We start from the raw sequence: 21,366 nt of genomic DNA, 5'->3' as shown, positions 1-21,366 counted from the left end.
GGGCCGCCGGGGGGTGCGCCGGGCCGCCGGGGGCCGGCAGTGCTGGGCGAGCCGGGGGTGGTCGGCCGGGGGCCGGGGCCGGCACCCCAGGGCGAGCCGGGGGTGGTCGGCCGGGGGCCGGGGCCGGCACCCCAGGGCCCGAGCCGACCCAGCCTGGGTCGCGCCTCCTCCCCCCACACCCCCCCCTTACCTGCTTCAGGCTTTCCACGAATTAAATGTTCGCGGGAAGCAGGGGAGGGGGCGGAGACTTTGGGGAGGGGGCGGAGTTGGGGTGGGGGTGTGGGCGGGGCTGTGGGCGGGGCCGGGGTCCTGTGGCGTGTCCTTCATTCGGAGGCACAAAATATGGTAACCCTAATCCCCTCCCCACCACCACCTTTTCAGGAAGTTGGCACTAGCAGTTGAAAAACAGCACCAGGAGTATTCAGTAGCCCGAGTTAACAGATCCTCAGCTGGTGTAAATCAGCTTAGTCCCAGCTGCTTGGGTGACCAAAGTGTGGTCCGTGGATTAAATGCAGAAGGTGCCCGAGACAGTTCAGATTAAGATAAGCATTGCATGCTGGGTTCTGTAGTGTTCCTAGCATATCCTTGCCACTTATTGTGTTACCTTAAGATGATGAATAAGAGTAATGCAAATTGAGCAGCACTGTTCTGCCATGGACATCAGAGGGCCCAGCATGTTCCATCTTGATCCATTTTCCTAGGTGGATTCCAGTAATGGGAGTTGAAGACACTTAGCACCTCATAGGACCATATCCCTATGACCTTCTGTTTGAATCAGGAGTCAAATGCATAGGCTTTGAAGCTGTAAACATCTGCATTATTTTGTATATGAAATAAAACTTATCCCCATACTCAACAATAAAGGTTAACCACTATCTAGCAAGACGCATGAATGCAAGTTGAAACAAAGTGCAAGAAGTCTGTATTTCATGTTAGAGATCTTTCGTCACCACCCTTATTGCGCACTGGAGCCAACAGAGCCTGAGAGCACCCAGTACCTCATAGGAATGGGCTCTTAATTATCTTTCTCACTTTAGCAATGTGTTATGAGGCTCAGCCATCAATGAAGCAACAACAAAAAGCTTATGACTTAGTTAAATTATGGTGTTCAAAGCCTATTAAAATATAACTGCTTGTCTTTAAATAGGTTTAATTAAAATGTACAGGAAAAATGCAATTCACTTACATTTTATACATCATCCCACTGTGGACTTTTCATAACATAAGTAATGTTCTGGGCAGCATGGTGTTCTCAATACTGCCATCAAAAGCAAAGATGAATATAAAACTTTTTCAAAATTTGGCTCAGGTACTATCATTGTTAGATATTTCATAATCTATAACTCTGGTCATTGCTATTTTGCAAGATAATTACATCAGTGATCTAACTTTTGACAGAATCCAAAGTGTCTGGAAATAGTTTGCTCCAGCACCTTTGTCTTTTAAAGACCATTTGGGGCTTGTTATTTTAAATCCTTGTGCAGACTGATTTATCACTTCAAACATCTGTCAGCTGTGCTTTGTCTTGAAACGGATAGTAATAGTGTTGCTGATTTTTCAACAGCAGCTGTTAAAGGTTCATTAGTTAGACTCTCAAAGGGTGTAGATAACTGTAATATTTTTCTTTGTTAATGATCTCTTACGTGTTATAATAATACAAATTCTGGAATCCGCTCAAAATTTGCAGCTTCTCTCTGTACTTCTAGCTTGCTAAAACTATTAGGTTTTTTATCTTATTCAAATTTTCTCCCATAAAGCAGTTAAAATAAAAAGAGGTGTCATGTTGCAGAGTTAAATAGGCATTCAAAGCAATATTTGCTATTGTGTATTTATGTGCAAGGTGGACCAGCCAGGATCCGAGCATTCTGAACCAAACCCAAACAGATTCCAGAGTTCTAGGGGGCGAAGTCTGGATCCATGTACATTCAGGCCTGTTTCTAGTTTAAATTTTGTAAGCCATGCAGAGAGCATAGCTGACTTCACTAATATCAGAAGATTTATTTCTAGTGGATGCTACTGATTTCCATGAAAGCATCCCCCCCCCCATAAACTATTCTTAATTATTAGCTTTGCTATTATTCTTAAAATACATTCCCTAAATCTCTTCCAAGGTTGCTTCTATTTAAGTGCTATAGTTACTCTTGCTAGAAGCTCCTGGGGACTGGAACATCTGTGAATTCTCCTGCAGTTAGGAGTATATCGGCACTACTGCTGGTTCAACCAGCAATGCTAACCAACAGATAATTACAGTTTGAAATTAGTATTTTAATGAACTGATCTTAGCAAATGTAAAGTGAAATCTCTCAGGCATTAAAGAAAGAAGCAGGAGAGAAAATTATTAACTATAAAGTTCAGCAGACGGATGGTCAGCAGGTGATAGCTTGGCAAAGAGTGTTAAGTGCTCCCATTTTAATCTGCAATAAGAGAAAGCTAATTTAGGGCCTGTCTCTGGGAGGTGCGGAGCAGCTTCTGCAAGTGGTGTTGTGACTTCAGGGTGAGATGAGGGCATCTCAGCATCGTGCAGGATTGAGCCATAAAAAAAGTTAGTTGAAACTTTTTCTAAAATTCAGCTAAATACGTTTAAGAAGTTGGTTTAGATCTCTAGTTTCTTCTGAAGCCACCAGTTCTGCCATCTGATCCATATGGGCCAATACGTGGAAGTCCCATGCAGAACAGGTAGCAGGATCATGGCATTAATCTGTAACACATGCAGCTGTTGACTCAATAAGAATATCTGAAAATCAGCACCTGTTTACATATCTTCGAAAGTTCCAGGCCCGGGTTTTCTTTGCATTAGCTGATGACACAACAGTGTCAACAATCTACAGCAATGGAAAGAAGGGCGCTCCCCAAACTGTGGTAGCAGTTAGTGATATCGATTCTTGGAGAGAGAAATGAATTTGAGACTTGGAAGGTAGAGCACCTTGTAACTAGTTCCCTTTTAAAATGTATTTATGGGTAATTTTAAGCCTACATAGCTCAGGAATTCTTAACAGGAGAGCCTTCAGGAAAGGCCGGAGTTATAGGAAGAAATAGTAAAAAGCGCAGCTATAGAAGGAATAGCAACCCTCAAACTTCAGAGCACATGCCAGCCGGCTTCTAACAATTGAGGCTCAAGAGGAAACATTCGTTGGAGGCAGGGCTGGACTGAGGCAATTCTGTGTCTTAGGCATACCCCAGCATGGGGCAAATGCCATACCCCTTCCCCAAGAGGCAAGCTTAGCAGTGTGAAGTCTTTTGTCCCCAGCAGTAGCAGCAGGGGCTCTCAGCACTTCCCTCAGCAGTCAAGGTGCATCTGATTGGCTGGCCCACTGCAGGTTTCTCCTCCTGCCACACAGTTCTCTGCTGGGAGGGCCCTCCAGAGTAACGGGTCCTGGAGATAACACCCCATTGAGTTGCATGGTGCAGTTGATAGAGGGCTGAAGGGACCATTGTGATGATGTAGTCTGACCTTCTGTATAACACAGGCCATAGAAATCCCCAAAATAACTCTGAGAGCAGAACTTTTAGAAAATATCCATTCTTGATTTGAAAATTGTCAGTGATGGAGCTTGCAACATGACCCTTGGTAAATTATTCCAGTGGTTAATTACTTTCCAAATGTACACCTTATTTTCAGTCTGAATTTGTCTAGTTTCAGCTTCCAGCCATTGCATTGTGTTATACCTTTCCCTACTAGAGTGAAGAACCCATTTTTAAACATTTGTTCCCCATTTAGCTACTTATAGAATGTAATCAAGTCACCCCATAACCTTCTCTTTGTTAAACTAAAGAAGTTCACATCTAGGGTTGCAAATTTTGGTTGGGCATATTCCTGAAGGTTTCTTCGCATGACAATCTTTAATTAAAGATTAATCTTTAATTCCTGGAGACTCCAGGACAATCCTGGAGGGTTGGCAACCCTGTCACACCTTCTAGAGCTATTGTTCCAGGTTCTCTGCAGGCTCAGGCAGATATCACTGCATCTGTTACACTCACATCATGTTTTCAAGCTTTGTAGTTAGGAGGACTGAAAACTTGCTTAACAAGTAAGCTTGGCACCAAGAGATGGACCCTAAGGCCTGGGCCTATGGTGCCTATGCCTTACCTGTCCCTGCCTTTGGGCAGGTTACACCCAAAACTGCCTAAAACAGGCTTTCTTTCTCTGAAGTAGCTGGTACTGGCGTCTGACAGATTGCCAGAGTAGATGGACTGCTGGTCTGATCTAGTATGCCAATTCCTATCCCAAATGGATTTTTAAAATTTTATTTTAAGGAATCATTTCAGTTCATATTTAAATTCTTTTTTTGAAAAATAAGATTTGACTGAACTAAAATTTCTATAATGACCTCTAATTGCAAGAAACAATATGCAAAGAACAGTGACTAGCTGAACAATAATTTGCATAGCACTTTTTATTCAGAAAGATCATAGGACATTTTATAACAATATAGAAATTGCTTTCCAGTGGTAGAGAAAGTAATTTCCACTGGCATGTTTTACAGAGCACGACAACACTACACAAGAGTTTAGGACAAGAGTGTGAAGAACTGTTTTCATATTGACAAATGGGTAAAGCATGTACTTTAAATCCAAAGAGATTTATGTTAGGTTAAGGAAAATAATAAGAAAGAACAAAAGTAAAGTCTCCTGAAGAATCTACAGTATGTGTTTTCTTTGAGAACAGGTGGGAGCAATTCAGAAAACAAAATGGCTGTTCTTAGCAAACAGGTAGATTAATTCAAAATATAGATCATACTATACATATTTTGTACACTGCAAGCAATTTATCCAACACTTAGGAAAAGCAAAATGTAATTACTAGAGCAGGTTGGGAAATACAAAGCATTTTTCACAAACAAATTTTGAAAGAAAACAATTTTTGTTTAATTGTTTCCCAGAATTTTTTTTTTAAGAAAAAAGTTTGTGAAACCCCCATTTTTTTCACCAAAAACTAGACAATTTTAAACAAAGTTAGCATTTTCTGCAAAAATGTTCATTTAGCAAAAAAATCCATTTTGCATTGAAAACAGGTTTGTTGGAAAAATGTTGTTCTATAATAATTATAGGGATCTAGATAGCACACTAGATGTAATAAAAGATGCCATTAAATCTTTAATGACCCCTGGCACTAGGATCTTTGGTTTTCATCACATCTAAAAGGCAGTACCTTCAACAGCAGCATCCCTTATGCAACACTGATTCACTAATGACCCATAAGAGGAAAGAATGCTCTGTACTGAATAACTAACCCAGCTTCCTAAGACACATTGCATTTCCTTTGAGGTCTTTCATCCAAGCACTGAACAAGCCCAAATCTGCTTAGTTTAGAAGATATAGTGAGCTCACAGCCTAAATCGGAATATCTGCAAACATGGAGGCAGTATGTTTCTAGTGTGACTTTTTTTTTAATCGTGGTTTTTTGTTCTAAAGTTGGTCTGTGCTTTCATCAAAAGTTTTCTATTTGATTCCTTAACCCTTACCTATATATTTCTTCTCTTAGAGCTTTGCATGAAAAAAAAATGGCAAAGTGTCTTTCAAAGTGGGAATAGAGTTCCCACATTACCGGCACCAACTTAAAGGAAGAATTTGCCATATTCAACATTAGCAGCAAAAACAGTGCTGAGCCCAGAGATTTCCTTTTATATTTTCAATTTATATTTTCTGTGTTAGCTTCTGTGTCAGTCTGGCAACTTTTAAAAGGTACCTGAAAAAGGCTAAAAGTTAAATAAAGCTTTAGGCAACCTGAGCAAAGTTTGCAATTGTTTTCATGCCTTCCTTCAGATGTTTGAGTTCCTATTTATAGTTATCAGTATTAATAGCTTTTCAGACAATGATGTATTATGTCAGGAAATATTAATATCCACAATTAATATACTGATATATAGTTTGAGTCTGTCATTCTTCATTCCCTTTCTGTCACTTTCCTATTATACTGCTCTGACAATTCCCTAAAGATTCAGAAGAGATATGGCTTTGGGGGAACTCATACCACTAATCATTGATAGCAATATGTTGTGCTGCAGAGATTGTTTTCAATTTTGTCAGCAGGGATGATACTATGGTGTGTCTTCTCTACAGGGAGGGAAGTTCTTTGTAAGATTCATTTACAAGCAGAAAATTTAATGGGCTGCAAAGTTCGATCATGAAGGTTTTTTTCTGCTGAAGCAGCTTGTCATTTTAGTTTTAACTACAGGAGACAGGACAGAATTGTTAAAGCAATCCAATTATATAATCTATTGAACAGGGGATTTCTGGCCACCTTTCATTAGTGCAGCAAAGTTGCAATAGCTGTAGATGCTTTAAAACTCCCCAGCTGCAAAGCAACTTGCAAATCCCAAATATAGTAAAGAGCTGATTTTTAGAGGCAGGACCGGCTCTAGGTTTTTTGCCTCCCCAAGCAAAAATAAAAAAAAAAGGTGGCCAGGATGCCGCCCCTGAAATTGTGCCACCCCAAGCGCATGCTTGGTTTGCTGGTGTCTAGAGCCGGTCCTGTTTAGCGGTGCTATGCACCCACAGCTTTCACATGGAATTTTGGATGCTCAGCAGTTCTGAATAATCAGGCCCTGTATTGCAATGTTCTGCTTTTGAATGGGTATCTTTGCTGAAATAGGCATTATCCTAAAAAATATATTTTTAATATCTTTTAAAATGAACTACTGATCAAGAAAATGAAAGCCAAATTAGTGACTACTATTGGTTTTTAACTGGGCAAGAGCAGTAACGCAAAGATTCCATAATCTCTAAATGGAGGTAGAAGGGCTGGCTGGCTGTTATTTACAATTTAAGAGGGTGAATTGCAAAGTGAAAACTGTTTCAGTTTAGGAATGGGTGTTCAGTGCCCTTGCTAACCAGACTGTGAAGTGAAGGGCATTCCAAGGTATGTGTTTTAACCTCTCTTTTTAACTCCCACCTCCCATACCTTGTTCTGATTAGCATGGTTGAACTGTGGCCGCAATGTGTGTGTGTGATCTTTTCATTTACATTGAGGAATAATTAATTCAAAGTTTTGGACAAACTCAGATTGCTCTGTTAATCAAAGTAAATAGGGAGGGTCTTTAGTACAGTTGGGGTATTACCGTTATCCTCTGTATTAGCTGTAATTCTTCTCTCTTTAGTCTAGTTCTAGCAAATATAGGACCTAATCCTGACATTACAGATCCTGGTTTTGACCCCCATTTTAATCCTAAACTGCAACTCTTCCCACATTCAAACCACGGGTGTTTTGTATTTTACAGTGAAAATCTTCTCTCCCTACGAATGGCAAGGCACTAGGAAACAGAGCGTCGGGAAATAAGTGGCTGTGGCTCACATTTTTATGGTTAGAACTGGGACAGGTATTGCTAAGTAGATACTAGCTTTGCCATAGCCAATGAGCAGTACATCTGAATTTTTTCTTGGTAAATTTTTAAATAGGAGAGCCTGAAACAAAGAAATATGCAGTTAAAAAGACTGATAAAGCGAGCACAAAATTGATGAAAGTGAGATGCAGTGAAAGAGCGTGGCCAGTGAAACCTCTGTCCCTGTCCTGGCCACAGAACCAAACCTTAATTCAGCATTCAGACTGCTTTGATAAGTGACCTCTTCCCTTCTCAGTCAACCCAATCCTCTGCAGCCTACCAGCAGGCTCCCTCGGTAGAATTCTGAGTCAAAGCTCTGGAGCTCCAGTCAGCCCTTTCCTCAGTTTCCCATCATTGCCAGCACAACTGGTTTGGTAACTGTTCTCTGATTTGCTACTCACATGATGTCTGTGCTCTGTGACCACTCCACAGCATGCATAGGAGGAGAAAATGCTGCCTAAACACTGGAGTCCACCCTGCCCAAGTCAAGTGTAAGAGAGAAAGATAGAAAGATAAATTAAAGCCAAGTCGCCGTGTTTTCCATGCTGTTTCAACCAGAGTTAAGAACACACTTGTTTTTACAGTGTGATACCCGGTGTGTACTGAACTCCAGTTTCCACAGGTTCTCCAGGCACAGCAGGGAGTTGGATCTCCAGAATTTAGGCACTGAAGAATAAAGCACAAGAGGAAACAAAGGGGAAAACTGGGACTCCTGAAGGGGAAGGAGAGAGAGAGTATGGAGCCACCTCTCTCTATTAGTAAGTTTAAAAAAAAAATAGTACCCCCAGAAAGTGTCCAAAGGTTGGGGGAAATTGTATAGGCCGAGGGTCCCTGAAGTTCATCTCTGGTGAAGAGGTGTTTAGTAAATGGTTGAAGCCCTGGCAAATTTACATCCACATTTATTTCACTCTTATCTACTAATTTAGTACTCAGAGAATTCAAATAAGAGAGTTGTGAGAGATCATCCATTTGAGAGTTTATGCTGACTACCCCTTACATCGCAAAACTATCTCATTTTAGTATTCTAATAGGTTCCCCCCAACTGAAATCAAATTCATAGGCCTGTTGTATTTTCCTGAAGCTTCCTCTTTTTTCTTAAGTATGGGAGCTATGTGATATTTACACACCCCATTGACCTTTCAAAAATACTTTCCAGTAATCATTCAACATAATTGTCATTAAATAATCTGCATCTGTTTCACACAAAATGGACCAAGGGAGGGAAACACAGGGAGCAATCCTGGCAAAAGGGTAAGTGCCTTCTGCAAATCATAGCACACACTCAACTTCCATTGACGTCAGCTAAAGTTGTTTAGCTCATATTTGCCCGTGGTATATTATGCCCTTATACGCCAACTCATCAGGTCCTTGTGGAAACATAACTTTTTAATCACAGTAATAGTTGTTTTTTCAACCAGTGTTAGGAAAACAGCCCTTTATCAGTATCTTCTATAGCACATGCATAAAAAATACTGCTTAATTCTCTGAATATATCTTGCAAAATTGTCGTCTCTTTCATTAAATTGGAAAATGTTCATATTGCCATATATAGCTATATAAAGCATTTTAGCTTTATGTTTTTATTTTTAATACATCCTCATCACCAGTTTTCTCTATTATGTTTCACAGTGTGCACACAGAGTAGTTGCATATAAACTATTCTTGCTGGAAGGCTATAATGTAACACTACTTGATTTCTTAGAATCCAGAGTAACACACAACAACCCCAAATCAGAGAGAAACGAAACAGGCTGCTCTGTAAACAGAAAGCCACAACTCAGCCTTATTCTAGGCTGGCTGCCTGCTGACTGACTGCTGGTAGGCCCAAATTGCATGCTTTCCTACAGAGGCACCAACCTACAAGCAGGACAGGAAAGCCCATAAGAATTTAAAGTGATAGATCATAACTTTAACACAATTTTCAGAACACCACAGTTTAAATGTCTGGGAATCAAAGTTGGTCAAAAATCAGAATGTCCATCACTTGGAAAATTCAGATATTTTGATATTTGCTTTTATCCAGAATTGGGATGAAAAGGTTGAAATACCGAATTTTTTCTTGGAACAACAGAAAGTTCTGAAAAATTTCCATTAAAAAATTACAAAGCATTTCATTTTGGCTCTGTTCAACACTGAACTGCATCTGTTTGAGCTACTGCAATGCCTCATGGGAGTTGTAGTTCAGGTTCTTCATGTCCCCATTCTTCTCTTTAGGCTGGATAACAACATCTCCCCAGGATGTCACAGCAGTTCAACCAGAGGAGAGACCACTGTGCATCCTGGGAAATGTAGTCCAGCCAGGAAGCCCAGTTTATAAAGGAGAACAAAGGCATAAGGCACCTGAACTGCACTCCCATGAAGCACTGGGTAGCTCAAAGACAGATCCAATTCAATGAACCGAGCCAAAATAGTGTTTTATTCTGTTCAACAAACCAAAATGTTCTGATTCAGATTGACCCAAATTATATTTCATTTAGATTTTCCCAATGGAAAATGGAATTTTCAGCAAAATCAAAGTTTTCCCTAGAGAAATTTTGATTTTATGGAAGCTGCATTGTCCACCAGAAACATTTAGATAGAAAATTCTTCATCAGCTGTATTGGTAACCACTCATTTAATCAATGTAAATGCTAGGCATTTCAATTTGCTAATTTATGTAATCCAACAATCTCATCTGCCTACCCAAAGAGGATGCATTTATCTGTCAGTTACCCAGTTGATGGGTCAGATTTGGCAAAGTCTTGAGCCTCTCCTTAAGTAGCATCTTCTTTTAACTGGACTACACAGAAGAGCCGTTAGTGATTTCACTCAGTCACTAGACATGTTTAACGGTTTAGACCTTGATTCAGCAAAGCACCTAAATACCCATTCATGTGCTTTGCAGAATAGGGATGGACTTAAGCATGTGCTTAAGTGCTTTGCTGAATCGGAGCAAAGCACCTAATTCCCAGCCAGTAATGCCCCTGGAATGTGAATTAAATGGTCTTTATCATGATGAAAGCATATGGGTGCACAACAAATTTTGAAAAACATGTCTGTGACTAGATAGCATCAAATATGGCTCTTTTGTATAGTCTGGTTAAAAGAAGATGATCCTTAATTCCTAAATTCCTTACAGCATTCCTGACAGCAATCACATCTGCTACCATAAAACCCATCACAGCCTCTGCCTTTGGGAGAAACATTTAATTATCAGTAAAGTTCAAGCTCAGCTTGTTATGATGAATTATTAGAATCTGTCATCATTTTCCTACCAAAACGGCTGTAATGGAATACAGTTTTATATTTTTCCATTGAATTGATGAAGGTCTGAGTTTTTATTAATCTCGCTGAGCTCAAGTGTAAGATGCTGAAAAAGCAAATATGATATCATTGTATCTAGCTAATGTGTGTGCTTTGCAAAATTGATAAGCCCTGTCAAGGCATAAATTATTTAAAATTTGATAAATGTGTTGAAATCATTGAATGTTCAAACAGATAAAGCAGAGCAATTTCTCTCCCTCTCCCCTTTTTTCAAGCTCAGGTTTTTGTTCCACCAGTTCAGTGATTTTGCATTGTTATTGCAATACACAGTATAAAAGACTGCAGACCTACTGAAATTAGCCTGAAGAAGCCAGAGAAGTACCATAAGAAGTTATAGTGTGGACATTAATATCTATTTTTCAGAATAAAACCATGGTACTGGTACTGCATTCGGAGGCCTGGTCTACACCGGAACATTCATTCAGCTTAACTGTGCCGCTCAGGGGTGTGTGAAAAAGCCTCAGCAACTAGTTAAGCTGAACTATGTCCTCCTTTAGACAGCACTAGGCTGATGGACGAATTCTTCCATTGGCCTAGCTACCGCCTCTTGGAGAGAACCCCTTTCCTAAGGCTATGTCTACACTAGCACTTTTATCAGCAAAAAACTTGTTGGTCGGGGAAAACAAAAGTTTCACCGACAAAAGCTCCGGTGTGAACAGCGCTATGTCAGCGGGAGAGCATCTTCCGCCAGCATAGCTACTGCTACTTGTTGGGGGTGGTTTAATTAGGCCGGTGGGAGAGAGCTCTTCTGCTGGCAAAGAGCAGCTACCCAGGAGACCTTACCGCGGCGCAGCTGCAGCCTTACAGCTGGAAGATCTGTAGTATCGACACAGCCTAAGTAGTGGCTACACTGAAGCGCTACAGAGGTGCAGCTGCAGTGGTGTTGCTATAGCATTTCAAATGTAGACAAGTCCTGAGTGAGTTAGGAGCTACCTCCAGACTCTAGCTTCCCAGTGGAGCTCTGATAAGAGTGTATTCAGGCAGCTGGAAGAGGTTGACAACTACCTGGGCCCTCTTAGCGCCCTCTCCCCAGCCCCCCAGCTCACTGATGTGCTAGAAGGATCACAGCAGCATCACTGGTGGATGGAATAATGGTTCAGAACCATTTTCTTCCTATAACTATTTCTCCCTCACCACCACCACCCCCGGCTCATTTGCACTAATTTCTGAGAGATCTGAAATGACCCCTGGCAGGGATGAAGTTGGTGCCTCTCTCACTGATCAGCTGTAAAAACCGTGTCCCATGATTGACTGATAACTTGGAGTAAAACCCCGGAAACATCAGGACAATTCAACCCTTACAAGGATACGGTTCTTATCTTCTATTTAATATGACATTTTAAAATGTTGCTCACATCAAAAGCTCTGGTGGCTTGGAGCATGTACAAAACAAATAGGACCAGTGTCCAAACTATGGAATCGGCTTAAAACTCACCCAGACTAAGGCATTCTTCATTATAGCCTTCTTTCTCAGACAAAGCCTGGGAAGAAGAAAACCATGAGCAAGGGATGGATTTCATGGGGAGCTGCATAAGTGAGGCCATGCATGAAATCCTGCCTCCACTGAAGTCAGTGACAAAACTCTCATTGACTTCAATTGGGCCAGTATTTTACCCCATTTCTGTAATCAAGTCAACTTGATTATGGTGTATAAGTGCCTTCATGGGGAGAAAATAGCAGGTATGAAAGGCATTGCAGAAAGCAATGACTAGAAATAAGTCACATATGGAACAAACTACCAAGAGAAGTAGTGGATTCTCCATCTCTTGATACCTTCAGATCAAGACAAGATGTTTTTCTGGAGGATATGCTGTAGTCAAACAAGAATATGGGCTCAAGACAGAGGTAACAGTGAATTCTGTGGTCTGTGTCAAACTAGAATGATCTAATGGTTCTTTCCGGCCTCAAAATCTAGGACTGTGGCTTTAAGGGAATGAGCAAAAGCAGGTGCAACAAGCAGGACCTACTGCAGAAGGCAAACAAATTAAAAGACACAAGTTCTTGCACTTTACTAAAGAGTTTTCAACTATTCAAACAACAATGGTCTTCACAACAGGGAAGGCTACACAGTAAAATGGGGAGATGCTGAGGAAGTCACTTTTCAGCATATGCTGCATTCTTTTAATACCAATTTTTTTATTTCCTGAAAATTGCTAACCAAAGTGAATAAACAACTTAACAAAAGGCACTGGGCTGTGCTCACTAATAACAAAAAGCTGTCATCAAATAAGGAGCCTTTGAAATGTATAGAGGAAAATGAATCCTTGAAGAGTTCTGTTCTCCTATGCTGTAAAACCTTTAAACTTAAAAATAAAAGAATCTGCACAAATAAAATAAAGTTATAGATAGAAATATGAATAATGTCTGTGCTTTTCTAACAATCTCACCATATTCCTCTCCCGGGGTCCTGTGGTGTATGGACTGTGCATTGCCATGGCAAGTCCAAAGTCAAGTCGTTCTTTGTTAGAAACATTTTTAAACTAAACGTTTTCAAAACATAAAGCATTTCCCTGTAAGAGCTTGTGTAGCCTCCTTTCAAGCAACTGATTCACCTCAACTTTTGCAGCTGCTGAGTCTTGTTTTCTCAATAGAATTAGTGTAACAAGATAATAGGAATGGAGGTGGAGTCAGATAGTAAAGTATACGGTTTTATTGACCGCTTCCAGCAATGTTTATTTCTTCCTCCTCCCCCTGAGTAAAATATTCCTGGCACCAGAATATTCATTCCCATAGCTCAATAATTTGTATAACCGGCTGTTTGGATATTGTGCAAAAATAGACAGAAAATTGTCAGATGCAGTCATCTGTCACCTTTGTTATAGGAACATGTCAGATTATCCTTTGGGAATACAACCATGGGGGGGTTATATACGCATGCTCTGATGTAATGTGATGTGATCTGATGCCATTGGTTTAACACAGTACAGTGTTGTGATCCCAGCACCTTGATTAATGATAGCTCACCCTCTAAAGCCCCATTGACGCCATAAATAAGAGTTGTGTTTTTGTTAGCAGTTTGTGACACTCATTTGATCCAGTTGCAGCACAAACAGCCAAGCTGTGTCCATACAGTTACATTTTTCACATCATAACCATGCAGTTTGTGTATCCCCACCCACCATGCTGTAGCAGTGAATTCCAGGACAATGCGGTCAGCAGCCCCATACTGTCTCATTGAGAGATAGAGCACCTTAATGAAACGTACAGAGCATCACCAGCAGCATGTTAGGCAACCCTTCTAGGATTTCTTACTACAAAGAGAATTGGAGAAAAAAAGTCTGGTCAAACAGATGACACAGGCACAGTTAGAGACTCCAAAATAAGGTGCAAAAAAAAAAAAAAAAAAAAAAAAAGTGCGCTGAACTAGGCAGAGAAAAACAATTGTGTGCAAGCCTATACCCCTGGGAAAAGGCAAAACACTATGAGCTGCCATGTTACTTTCACAATTTGAGTGAAGACACACAACATATTAACAGCCAACCTCATCAATTTCCGTTCTACGCTTTGTTTCTTAGTTTCCCTCATTGTTCCCACCAGTGCAGCTGCCATTAACATTGGCAAGAGTAGAGACACAAAGGCAGACTGGGCACCAGCATTTTAACCTTGCTCAGAACAGGCCCAAAGAAGAGTTGCTGGGAGCCTTCCTGTTTCCAGGCAGGCAGGCAGGCAACATGGTTTTAACACCCTCCATCATGGTATTTCAACATTGCTACTTCTGGACCCCAGTTGGAATCTGTAAGTGCAGCAAAATAGCTACCTTCTTTCATTTTTCAGAAAAGGTTCATGGCAGGTTTTGGACTGAGGGTTGGGTGAAAGTGTGGATCCATTCTTCTTTCATCCAAGCGATATGGTATTTCTGTAACAAGGCAGCTGATAGTTGTTTTCTTAGCAGTGGTTATGGCAAGCTGTGCTGGGAAAGTGCTATTCCCAAAACCATCCTGCTGCTCTTTAACTTATGAGCAAGGTTGCGCGTGGCTAAAGAGCCATACATAACGTGCCATTTCTTCACCCAGGCCCTTTCATCATATTGACAGTTTTCCATAGCATCATTACAGCAGTGCTTTTAGTGCTGTTATAGATAAGCATCTGTCAGTGTTTCCATTAGAATCCCCTATATTTATGAGTTGATAACTCAGTCATAAAAAATTAGTCCAGAGGCAGAAACTTGACATACAAGGTCTCTGCCTAGGAGTGATCTTTATTGTCTTTTTTCCCTTTCCTAATTGGAGTCTTCATGAAGAGTGTTTATTCATTTTTAAGTAGAGATGGGGGGCTGGTTTGTAAATTTGGATCCAGATTTCAAAGCTGGCAAGTTTGGGGCTAGTACGTTGTACAGAGAGGGAGTCAGCTGTAGATTTAAATGTAGGTGCAGACTCATATTCTGAACCCCCTTCAACATTCGACTGAAGGTTTTGGTTCAGGTCCATCTCAATTTTTACATTATAAAAAGACTATAAAAGTAACTATGTACGTTCAGATGCTGTTTTAGAGTCTTATTACTAGAAAACATATGAGTGTTTGTAAAGAGAACATAACAGACTAGGGCCTTTTAGTTTTCTGTGTTTTGCAAGGTGAGAAGATGGGAGAAGTGAAACATTGAGAAGGATGGATTTCATTATACATTCAAGAAAGTGGATCCTGAAAAGTGCTAAAGATATGGCATGCCTATACAGTATCACTATAGAACAACATTTTTGTCTAGTATAATTTATACTGAGGCCTGCCCCAGAATTGTATGAAAATACACATTTCTATATTTATGAATGAAGTGTCATCTAAGCTATTCTGAAGGAGCACACACACTCACTGTATTTCATCAATGAGATTCACATTTTTGTGAATTTTGTGAGTTTTGCACCTCTACTTCTTATACAATGAATGAGAGAGACGCATCTCAGAATAGGATTCACAAAAGCCAGCACGCTAGCTTCTCACCTAACCTAGCCAGTAGCGGGTGCCAAACTAAGGGGTGTGTCCTAAACCCTGCCCCTCCAGGGAACTTGGTATCTTGGTAAATCCAGGATAAAGGGAGGTGCCGCCCTCTGCTTGGTATTCTCAGTTGCAAATCCCCTCTTGGAGGTAGACACCTATGCCATTTTTGCAGGCAGCAGCAGTGTGCAGGACCTCTCTCATAATTTTTATCCCAATGGTTACAGTATTCACCTGGGATGTGGGAGACTCCCCATTCATGTCCCCCTCTCCATGTGAAAGGAAGAAGGGATGTGAACAGGGACCTACCAGCCCTCATATGAGATTTAGTCCCTTGGGCTCTGGAATAGTCTCATGTAGAGCTCCACCAGGGCTTGTCTACACGTGGGATAATGCACTATCTGGGGGAGTGTGATTTCTGAAGCACACTAATGTGCTATGCACAGATTGGCCCCATGTAGACCCTGCTGGTGTCCACTAACCTTTCCTTGTGCACTTTAATATAGTACTATTTCAAACAGCACTACATTGAAGCACACCAATAGGGTCTACACAGACCAGTTTATGCCTAACACATGAATCTGCTTTATTTATGCATAGTGGAAGAACTTCAACAGGAGAGACTGAAGGAGCCCCACATCAAAATACATTATAGTCTATATCCTTTTGCTAGGGCACTCAAAGGAACAGCCATACTGGGTCAGACCAAAGGTCCATCTAGCCCAGTATCCTGTCTTTCAACAGTGGCCAATGCCAGATGCCCCAGAGTGAATGAACAGAACAGGTAATCATCAAGTGATCCCTCTCCTGTCACCCTTCCCAGCTTCTGCAACACTGAGGCTAGGGACACCATCCCTGCCCATCCTGGCTAACAGCCATTGATGGACCTATCCTCCATGAACTTATCTAGTTCTTTTTTGAACCCTAACTCAGAAGTGTCAGATCCCTGCTGAAATCCCTTCTCCCCCTCAAGTGGAGTGGGGCACATGAACTGGGGTGTCCCACATCCGAGGTAAGTACCTAGCCACTGGCCTAACAATTATGGAAGAGGTGGTCCTCCTCCTTCACACCCAGCTGTGTTGTGTGAGCTCACCTCGATCTGGTAGGCAAGGTCTGAGTACACTTACTGAATTGAGCCCTGCAGGCAAGTTAGGTGGAGGAACACCTATCTTCCCCCTGCTTTGTGCATCACTTTAGGGCATAGGCATCCAGATGCCTAGAGGGAGGCAGCAATATGCATGTGAAGAGGCAGAAATGTAGGTGCCTAGAGAATGTTTACAGCAAAAATTTAGGTGCAGAGTGAGGTCAGTAGGAGAGGTAGCAGGAGAGTGTGGATTTTGTGAATCACTTGGCCTCATTCTGGGATTTAGGTAGCTAAAATGGCAGTTAGACACCCATGTCTTTTTGTGAGTCTAGTGCTAACTTTACATGATGTTTGTGGTCAGATGTTGGCTGTGTGTATGTTCTCTCTGCGTGCTTTACTGACTCTGGCCAGATAGCCTGTACAGCAGGCTCTGCTCAAACTGCCCAATAACCACAGACTCAGTTCATAGCGAAGGAACTTGGTCAGGTTTATTGTCAACGAGCACGGTATTGGTGCCTTATACTTGCTACTAGGGATGCAAATACCATTTAAAAAATTAACCATTTAAACGGTTAAAATACGTAGTTTGAACGGTTAACCAATTAAGCGGCTGAGGCCGATCCAGCCGGCCCAGGGTTTGCGGTTAAGGCGGGTTAACCAGTAAGACTAAAGCAGTAGTCTTACCGGTTAACTGGTTAACGTTTTACATCCCTACTTGCTACAAGTACACTCAATGAATGTATGCCCGTGACAATGCATGCAGCTCATTTAGTGGCGGGACTTTCCACTATCCCTCGGCTAGCAAAGACACTTCCTCTGACACTCCCTTTTATACATCAATACAAACAAGTTACATACTGCCCCTCTGACAGTTATTTGACACCCTCTGAAATAGCCAGTTACCACCCATCACCTTGTACATCTCTATCCATCACACTGACCTTATCTTTAGGACGGGTCAATGTGTTCCTGTTATCTTTAGGAAATGTGTTGGTATCAAGGTGTTCTGGTATCATCCTTCTGGAATGTGTTTGCATGAGTGCTATGTGTCTAGCACCTCTTAGGAATATGTGTTTTTGCAATATCAGCCCTGTTCTTGACCGATGCTGTGAGCAGGGCCTGCCTCTAGCTCACAGCCTGATTTTGCTTTATATCAGCAAAGTTTTGACCACTACTTTTACCCAGGTCTCAGGCCTCATACCAGGCCTCTGATACAAGGGCCTATGTTTCAGGCCCTCTTCCTGCTACAGTGTTTTGCACAAGGTAAGATATTAGGCCCAGAATCAATATAAAAGGCATTAATAGGTACAGCACAACTAAAAGAAAGAGTTATGTATGGACATTATGAACAGAGAGTCTTCAGAGAACAGGGTCTGAAGGAGAGGGTGGGGAAGAGATACTAGACAGATTAGTTGGGAGGGTGTTCCAAGAGAAAATTCTGCTTTGCCATTTCACTCTAAAACACTAATCGCTTTAGGCTAGGAAATCGATCTTTTCCCTTTGAGCCCCACTCCTGGAAATTCTTATTCATAGCAGTAGTATTTACTCATTAGAGTAGTCCTCTGGAATGGGACTACATATAAAGGCTAGTCATGCAAGTAAGGGCTTGGACCCTATTTATGTACAATTAAATATTAATAACCACCCCATTATCTTCACATTTTCATTTTCACTTTTTCTCTTTTGAAACAGATATTTTGTGACACTAAACAAATAGTCCATGCCACAGACGTGCTGGATTGGGAAGACAAAGATGCTGCAGAGACATTGGTCAACAACGTTGTCCATTCCAGGATCATCAACCCTTTACGCCTATTTGTTAAGCCATCTCCAGTGTTGAAACATGGCCAGATGTCATACTCAGACAGCATAGAAAACTTTTGGGATTGGTTAGCCAACATCACTGAGGTTCAAGAATCTCTTGCACGGACTAAGCGCAGACCAATAGTAAAAACTGGGAAATTCAAGAAAATGTTTGGGTGGGGCGACTTCCATTCCAACATCAAAACTGTTAAACTAAACCTCCTCATCACAGGGAAAATTGTTGATCATGGCAATGGAACCTTCAGTGTTTATTTCCGACATAACTCAACAGGTCTTGGAAATGTTTCTGTAAGCCTGGTGCCACCTTCCAAGGTGGTAGAATTTGAATCTTCTCCACAGTCAACGCTGGAGACCAAGGAATCCAAGTCCTTCAACTGCCGAATTGAGTATGAAAAAACAGATCGGGCTAAGAAAACTGCCTTGTGCAATTTTGACCCTTCAAAGATCTGCTACCAAGAGCAGACACAAAGCCATGTTTCTTGGTTGTGTTCTAAACCATTTAAAGTTATCTGCATTTACATTGCTTTTTACAGTGTAGATTACAAACTGGTACAAAAGGTCTGCCCTGATTATAATTACCATAGTGAGACGCCCTACTTGTCCTCTGGCTAATGTAATTCATATTCTGAGTAACTGTAGAAATACAGCATTGGTCATAAATATGAGTTTCCTTTAATCTTCTGCAGCGGACAGTGTTTCCCTATCAGGTTAAATATGTCTTTACAAAAATTGTAGATGTTTGTGCTGTTTCATAAATATTCAACCTGTTTATGTAACAATCATTTTCATTTAACACAATTACATTCTGGCTATGTTGTTAATAATAAGGGAAATATCAGATATTAGCAAAATGTGACAAGGAGGAACAAAATTATGCATGTGCTAAACACTGATCTTGAAAGTTATCTTTACTGAGGCAGGTTTAAAGGGCTGCTTTAGATAGCAGATGCAGTGAGATCTTTTACTTGGTAAATACAGCACCTCGGCATCCTGGGGTCACAATCCTGATTGGGAACTGTAGGTGCTAACAAAATACAAACAACAAACAATAAGAGGAAGACAACTGGGTCAGGCCTGCAAGCTCTCTACATGCAAAACTCAATTTCAACAACTCTTTTATTGATGTCAACAGGACTGTCACACACAGAGGATTTGATGAATTGAGTCCTAATATTTAAATAAAATGCTATTTCTATTAAAGAAATGAAAGAGAATTGAATTCCTACTCTGGGTTTTGGCAGCAACGCATAGTCACTGGAATGGAAGAGCAGTTTCTTCAAATTCTTACCTGTGAAAATGCAATGATCCTTAGTCTGTTAGACCCACTAAGTGTACAGGTTTGGTGTACACTTTTCCCTATTGTGGTCACCATTGTTTTGATTTATACTCGGATATTTACATGTATACCGGTACTAGCTTTACAGTGGTAATAGAATATAAGTGTACTCTGTAAAACCATGGTCCGTGTTCAGTGAGCCCCAGAATAAATAACAGAGAGTGGTTTCCATTTAAAGGAAAGCATTTACCTTAACATCTTGCTATCCAGCGTATCCTGATTTATTACCTTCCTGGAAATTGAAAAGTATCACAAGATAAGGCCAATACCCCAATAACACATGCTTTTCTTTTTCATGAAACCCAGTTAAACTAGTTAGTATCTTTTAAGACAAGAAAACTACAATCCCTGAAAAATGAAAGGTCAACAAAAATCTAGACACCACGCGTCATATAAGATTACAAACTACTGCCATCAGTACAGCACATTTCAACATATGGCCAGATCCTCTGCTGGTATAAAGAGGATCTGGCCCTACACGCTGCTTATGTAGGGACTGATACTGTTCCCCTGAAGGCAATGGCCAAATCGATTTCAACAGTTTGGGATCAAGCAAAAATGACATTTGTATTTATCAGTTATTGTTTTTACCACCATTGCGGATTACCAAGTCGTGTGTGTAAAAAGAAGCCAGCCCCTGCTCCTCTTTTCTGATGTCACAGCTCTTTGCCAAGGTTTGGAAAGGGCTTGTCTGGAAAGGAGAGAGCTGTTTGTTACATATGAACTGATGAGTACTGACAGAAAGGTACATGCATATAAGAAATTTTGCTAAAGCAGCTGTGCTTCTGGACCAATAAATAGACAGACTATATGTCAAATCAAAAAGGATGTCACTCATTAGATTATTTCTCTAGTCTTACTTATTGCAAAGCTTCATACAGAAAAATCCTTTGTTAAAGGAAATATTTAATTTGTTTTTGTCTTAAAGTTACAAGTTTAGAATGTGGATTTGTTTATAAAAATCTAAAAGTGTCCGGTCACAGCTTATTCCATACAAGTTTCAGATGGGTTTTGGTTTGCTTACTGATACCTACATAATGTTCTGTTTTGTGTTCTGTATAGCGTGTCTTAGATTTAGCTGTATATATGCCAGTATTTATTGCTATATTCAATACGTTCAGTGTTTGGTGCTTTTGTAACTTAGTTGTAAACCACGATTTTATTGCCATGTAGTTTTACCCAGCTCTATAAACTATTTAAAAAACTACAAAGTATTTATTGTAGAGTATGTGGAAATCAGATATGTATATATACTTAAGTCTATATGTACATATACAGAATATCTGTGTACATGTATTTCCATGTAAATAAAGAGAGTTTGCTAAATCTGTCACTTGTTTGTGGCATATTTGATTTTAAAAATGTTTTTGTTCTTCTTCTTCTTCTTACATATTTACTGGCTTAATGATTCAATTGTATGAAAGTTTTTTCTGTTCAGTACTGATTCTTATTCCAGATATACTGTTGTCCATTAGAATTCAGCATGCTGTAGCACTGAACAGAACAGAGCACTGTAAGATTCTACAGAGTTTAAGTTTATAGGGCACAGATGACTGAGAAAAGAAATTTAA

The 21,366-nt window shown here is 40.6% G+C and overlaps 1 protein-coding gene across 1 annotated transcript in view; it reads left to right on the top strand.

Annotated features, from left to right (window-relative positions):
* The window catches only part of NXPH2 (neurexophilin 2), a 62,183-nt gene extending 41,071 nt beyond the window's left edge, over window positions 1-21,112 (top strand). Inside the window, exon 2 of the mRNA XM_034786423.1 lies at window positions 18,328-21,112. Within this exon, the coding sequence (XP_034642314.1) occupies window positions 18,328-19,071 (744 nt within the window). The 3' untranslated portion in view covers window positions 19,072-21,112. The remainder of the gene's footprint in view (window positions 1-18,327) is intronic.
* Window positions 21,113-21,366: the final 254 nt, after the last annotated feature.

This window comes from Trachemys scripta, chromosome 11 (assembly GCF_013100865.1).
Source record: "Trachemys scripta elegans isolate TJP31775 chromosome 11, CAS_Tse_1.0, whole genome shotgun sequence".
Lineage (NCBI taxonomy): Eukaryota > Metazoa > Chordata > Testudines > Emydidae > Trachemys > Trachemys scripta.
The sequence above is the reverse complement of the archived record's forward strand: the minus strand, read 5'-3'. Positions and strand labels throughout refer to the sequence as shown.